Raw genomic sequence first — 6,392 nt, 5'->3', positions numbered from 1 at the left:
CACATCTGTAATTTCTTGCTTAGTTACATTTTTTTTTTAAACTTTTAAAAAAAATTTTTAAAAAATTTTTATTTATTTATTTATTCATTTTAGAGGAGAGAGAGAGAGAGAGAAAGAGGGGAGGAGCAGGAAGCATCAACTCCCATATGTGCCTTGACCAGGCAAGCCCAGGGTTTTGAACCGGTGACCTCAGTGTTCCAGTTTGACGCTTTATCCACTGCGCCACCACAGGTCAGGCCAAATGTTTATGGTTTTTTTTTTGTTTTTTTTATTTATTTATTGATTTTTAGAGAGGGGGGGGGGAGAGAGAGAGAGAGACAGAGAGAGAGAGAGAGAGAGAGAGGGAAAGAGGGAGAGAGAGAGAGAGAGGGGAGGAGCAGGAAGCATCAACTCCCATATGTGCCTTGACCGGGCAAGCCCAAGGTTTCAGGCCGGCAACCTCAGCATTACAGGTCGACGCTTTATCCCACTGTGCCACCACAGGTCAGGCTTTAGTTACATTTTAAAAAGTCCGAAGATGTTGCTGAGAATGAATTTGATGATTGCTTCAACAAGAATGATGGAATATGGTTTCATTTGGGCTGAGTTTGGTGCTTATTTAGTGCAGTTATATGCTAGCCTGGACAGGTGAGGTGGGCTTTTCTCTTTTTCTGCAGTGAAAATAGCTTTTCAAATGATTCAAAACAATGGTTATTAAAACAATACAGAAAAGTTGAGCACTTGTAAATCAGATTTTATATCTGGTCCCAGAATATATGTACCTCAGACCCATGGCCTGGGGAAAGTAGCTACTTCTTTTTGTTCCTAAAAGGACAGCTTTATTGAGATGCAATGCACATATCATGGAAGTCCCCATTTTAAAGTGTAAAATTAGTGGTTTCAGTAGATTCAGAAATTATGCAACCATCTCCTCTCTCCAGGAGGGCTATCTGAGTGTGTGAGGGGCCCCAAGAGTGTCTGTATGGAGGTGGTGAGCATGACATTGAAAGGGCATGCACAGATCTTTTTGACTTAATTTTAAGTCTGAACAATAAAAAAAAAAAGAATGAGTGAACAAAAGTTCCAATTGAATGAACTGGTACAGAGGGGGACCTTGAAGCTGAAAGGCGTTGCAGAGCTCGGCGTGACCAAGTGGAAGAAGAAAAAGAAGGACAAGGACAAGGCCAAACTCCTGGAAGCCATGGGAACAAGCAAAGAGAATGAGGAGGAGAAGCGGCGCGGCCTGGACAAGCGGACTCCGGCCCAGGCAGCTTTCGAGAAGATGCAGGAGAAGCGGAAAATGGAAAGGATCCTGAAGAAAGCCTCCAAAACCCACAAGCAAAGAGTGGAGGACTTCAACAGGCACCTAGATACACTCACGGAGCACTCTGACATTCCCAAAGTCAGCTGGACAAAGTAGCCTCCCCACCTGGGATATAGAGTGGCACCAAGGGAAAATGGAAAGCAAAATTGGGGTTATATTTGATGCCTTTGGTATTTTCTAGAAACTTTCTTTTATACCCACCCTTGCATCTTCTGCTGAGACAACTGATTTTCAAATCAGTATGCCCTCATTCTGGAACTTAAAGTAAGACTATTCGTTTACTATAGTTTCTCAGTAGCGCATTGAAGGTGAACCTTTTTAGTTTAGACTGGGAATTATTGAGAGTTCATCCAGAGAATAAGGTTATTTCTGTGTAAATGCCATAGAAGTGTTTTACACCCAAGTTGCATCTAACTCATTGTGATAGCCAGCCAGGTGTCTTTGCCTGGATGAAACTGACTCCAGAGGAGAAGATGCAACATGCAGATCTCCCTGGGGCCCTGCATGGGCTGCCCTCCAAGCTCCCTCTAGCTTGGGGCTTACGCTGTTCCATCCAGGGCCTGGGAAAGCCACTTGCAGCTTTGTGGCCTTCAAACTGCCTCCTCAGCCACCTGGCCAGGGAGAATAGCCACTCAAGGCAAGGACAGTATGAACACCTTGCCCCTTTCTTAGCTGAGCCGATGACCGGCATGCAGCCTATTCCCCCAGCATCCCCATTCTGTACATGTTAAGTGGGTATTGCCACGGCAGACTTGCCAGTCAAGCAGTGCTCTTTGTGACGGAACCCAGCCATCTCCTGCCTCGTTTTCCTCACCTCTGGGCTCCAGGTAGCCCCCAATGTTTGTTCAGAGTTGCCACATACGTGGAACCTGTTTGGCATTCCTGGCCTAGGGACACCTCAGGGTGATTCGACCAGGGCAGAGCCTCAGCACAGACAAGCATGCAGTCTGAGGGGAGGACCCAGGTTCTAGTGCTGCAGAACCAGGGTTTTGGGGGGCCTGTGCGTACCCACTGCGCAAGGCTCAGACTGCATATGCTACTGGGAGAAACAGTTTCTGTTGTCATAAGTCTGATGAAACAAATTCAGATGAGAAAATCTGCATAAGTACCTACTACCTGTCAGGCCCTTTGCTCCTTTGGGACTCTCATGTGTGAACTGCAGAATAAAGCAAACCAGTTATTTATTATAAAAAAAAAAGTTCCAATTGAAAGGGGGCATGCTCAGTTAGGTGAAGAGCAAGGCTCTAGCTATCTGCTTCATCATGTCTTCTCAGAAAGCCGTAATCACTTGATCTAACATCTATTCTGAAACATCAGCCACTGTTCTGCCTTCTTTGTAGTCAGCTTGGGGTTTTCTCTCGCCCCCCATCAGGCAGGCTGAGATACCCCGTTCTTGTTACTGAGGTGGCGATTGTCATTGAGGCCCTGGTTATTTTTCCTTTGACACGTGTAGCCCTGGTTTATAACAAGGCATCCTATTCTTGTTGTGGCTTTTGTTTCCCAGGCTACTTTTTTTTTTTTTTGTGTGTGAATATACGCAAGATACTCTGTGGGGATTCTCAGAAATACTTGAGGGGTGAAGAGGAGACTTTAAAGGTGGGAGCCGAGAAGGTGTGCAGATGGGGAACCAGAGATGAGGGGCTTTGTGAGCTCCGCTGAGACTGGTGGAACCTTTGATTCTAGGAGAAACCAGAGATTCTCCAGGTTGTGGAACCGGAAAATGTGTCAGTGGCTTTGGGAGCGCTGAGTGAAAGGGAAGTGTTTTCCCTGTGTGTTTGCTCATTGGCTAGTGTGAGACTTGAATAAAGGAATGCCCCACCAGTTTTTGGCTCCATTGTTTCTTTACTATCTGCCCGAATTCAATGACAACCTGCACCTGCACACCCACGATGGTGGTGGCCTCTGGCTCTACAGTAAAGGTGACCTCACTTGTGTCCTGGCTAATGGCCCTGGCTGCACACTGGTTAGATGAGCATCAGAGCTGCTCCCTCACAGCTCTCTCCATCTCATAAGATGCTCTCTGTAAAACAGGCCCAAAGGTCAGCCTCGGGTGTATCTTTCTCTAGTTTTGTAACTTACTTGATTGAAAAGATAACAATCTTTGGAGTCCCAAGTCCTGAGCATCAGACCAGGGGCTATCCTAAGAAGAAATCATTTCCAGGGCAAATAATAACCCAAGAGGAAAACAATGTCCTTAGCACTAGAAGTGGCATCTCGCCAGGGACTTGACTCAAAACAAGTCTCGAGTGGCCCAGGGGAGCTGGAGAGGAGTTTCAGAAGCAGTCCGCAGTGGGAGGGCTGAGCAAGAGCTTGCAGGCATTGCCTCACTCGCCTGCCTGCGAGAGTCATCCTCTGCAGAACTCTGCTCATCGCTGCAGCTTCAAACCAGCCTGCAGGAATCAGAGTCTGTTACCCCAGGGGAGCAGGAGACCTGGAAGACATTCTCTTCCATGTCTTTGATGGTACAGGTGAGCAATACTAGGCACAGACAGATGAAAGGATTTCCCCAAAGCCACACAGTGGAGAACTGCAAGCAGAACCCGGATCTCTTGTTTTCAAGTGTTTCCAATGCCTGGGATCTTATATAGTAGCTAGGCAGGAGGTGTGGTAATGTGTGGATTTGCTTTCTCCCTGGCTGATCTCTGTTCTGGGTGTAGCGCTTAAGCATCAATCAACACACAGTAGGAAGAGGTAGCTGTGGCTCCAGTGTATGGGGGCAGTGTGTTGACAGTGTGTCAGCACAGTCATGACTTAAAGCAGTGCCATGGAAACCAGCATAGATTCTGGGCCCGGATAACACGGTGAGCTACGTTACAGAGTGTAATTGAAAATGGCTTCTCCCATGCTGAGCAGAGTGTTCAAGCCTCTGTTTCCCCTATTGCCGCTGACTCTAAAATATACCAAGCACGGAATGCAGCAGCAGGACTAGTCCAGCTTCTTTCCCCAGGGTTGGGGGATTTTTCAAAGGAGAAGTGAACTCAGTAGAATTGGGAATCCCCAAGAATTACTGTCTGGCAGGATGGGTTTGCAGTCTAATGGTGTGGTTTTACTTCCTCTTAGATAAGGCAGTGGTTCTCAAAGTGTGTGCCAGGGCACACTGGTGCTCCCTAGAAGATTTCCAGGTGCACCCTATTGTATTCCAGAGAAATATGTGCCTGTTGGTGACCAAAAAACCACAGGGTTTTTGGAGTTTAGATTTTTGGGAGGACAGAGGTGTGGGGAATTGGCTGTAAGCTGACAGTCTGCCCAACCCCCACCTCATTTGCCTGCTTAGGTTGCAAAAGGCTATTAAGCTGTGGTGCTGGATTGTTTACACTACCTCTCCCCCCCCCCCTCCCCCACCATGTTCCCTGGAAAGACTTGAGGCAAGTTTCTTCTATCCTTTGTTTGGTGTAAAGTTAAGATGATATGTATGGTGGGGGGGGTTTTGGATTGATGATTAAACATAAGGAATTGTCTCTTGAAATCTTTGGATTTCTATAAAAGAAGAATATGTGGCAATATCTAAAACAGCTTTGAACATTTTACTACAATTTTCAACATCCTATTTATATGAATTAGGATTTTCTACCCTCAACACAATAAAGAGTAAAAAGAGAGGAATTCTTCAATGTATTGACGAGGAAATGAGAGTTTGCCTTTCAAATATATGCCCAAACATTGAAGAAATTGCTAGGAAACATCAGGCTCATGTTTCTATGAACACAAGAAAGAAAAAACCTGGCCCTGGCCGGTTGGTTCAACGGTAGAGCGTCGGCCTAGCGTGCGGAGGACCTGGGTTCGATTCCCGGCCAGGGCACACAGGAGAAGTGCCCATTTGCTTCTCCACCCCTCCGCCGCGCCTTCCTCTCTGTCTCTCTCTTCCCCTCCCGCAGCCAAGGCTCCATTGGAGCAAAGATGGCCCGGGCGCTGGGGATGGCTCTGTGGCCTCTGCCTCAGGCGCTAGAGTGGCTCTGGTCGCAGCATGGCGATGCCCAGGATGGGCAGAGCATCGCCCCCTGGTGGGCAGAGCGTCGCCCCTGGTGGGCGTGCCGGGTGGATCCCGGTTGGGCGCATGCGGGAGTCTGTCTGACTGTCTCTCCCTGTTTCCAGCTTCAGAAAAATGAAAAAAAACAAAAACAAAAACAAAAAACAAAAAAAAAACAAAAAGAAAGAAAAAACCTAACACATTCGCACCGGGACCTGCTGTATTTACTAAATATTACTAAGAATATATCTATATATATAAAAAGATAACTTATTTGTCATTTTTTAAAATTTTTAACCCCAATTTTTTTTACAAATTCTAAAAAGCATAATTCAAAAAATATAACATAAAAATGTTTTTTAAATTGTCAAAATAAATTTAATTTTATTGTATTTATTTTGTTTAATTATTATTATTATTATTATTATTATTTTTTCTTTTCTTTCATTTTTCTGAAGCTGGAAACAGGGAGAGACAGTCAGACAGACTCCCGCATGCGCCCGACCGGGATCCACCCGGCACGCCCACCAGGGGCGACGCTCTGCCCACCAGGGAGCGATGCTCTGCCCATCCTGGGCGTCGCCATGTTGCGACCAGAGCCACTCTAGCGCCTGAGGCAGAGGCCACAGAGCCATCCCCAGCGCCCGGGCCATCTTTGCTCCAATGGAGCCTTGGCTGCGGGAGGGGAAGAGAGAGACAGAGAGGAAAGCGCGGCGGAGGGGTGGAGAAGCAAATGGGCGCTTCTCCTATGTGCCCTGGCCGGGAATCGAACCTGGGTCCTCCGCACGCTAGGCCGACTGTTTAATTATTATTAAAGCATGCTTAGACTTTGTATTTTTTCTTTAACATTTGACTTAATTATTATAACATATTTCTCAGAAATTTGTATATAGTGTGCCTACAATTATTTGTCTTAGAGCAATGCATTGTGTCTAAGTGTTTTCCCTGAACACTAATGTTCCAAAGAGGTGCTCTAGGTGTCAGGGGAAGGTAAGGGGAACCACCCATCACAGATATCTTTCTTGTATATTGCAGGCTTTCCTGCTCCCAGAGAAAAATGTCATAAAGCAGGAGCAGTTTGGACTGAGTTAAGCTTCATCAGTAGGTTTGATTATTAGGCGA

The 6,392-nt window shown here is 46.2% G+C and overlaps 1 protein-coding gene across 1 annotated transcript; it reads left to right on the top strand.

The window, feature by feature from the left end:
• Positions 1–1,045: 1,045 nt before the first annotated feature.
• Positions 1,046–2,501, top strand: LOC136388114 (protein FAM32A-like). The gene has a single exon (XM_066360117.1). It carries the CDS (start codon positions 1,046–1,048, stop codon positions 1,397–1,399), a length of 354 nt encoding a protein of 117 aa, XP_066216214.1. The 3' UTR covers positions 1,400–2,501.
• The last annotated feature ends 3,891 nt before the right edge of the window (positions 2,502–6,392 follow it).

The sequence above is a fragment of the Saccopteryx leptura genome, chromosome 1, assembly GCF_036850995.1.
Source record: "Saccopteryx leptura isolate mSacLep1 chromosome 1, mSacLep1_pri_phased_curated, whole genome shotgun sequence".
Lineage (NCBI taxonomy): Eukaryota > Metazoa > Chordata > Mammalia > Chiroptera > Emballonuridae > Saccopteryx > Saccopteryx leptura.
The sequence above is the reverse complement of the archived record's forward strand: the minus strand, read 5'-3'. Positions and strand labels throughout refer to the sequence as shown.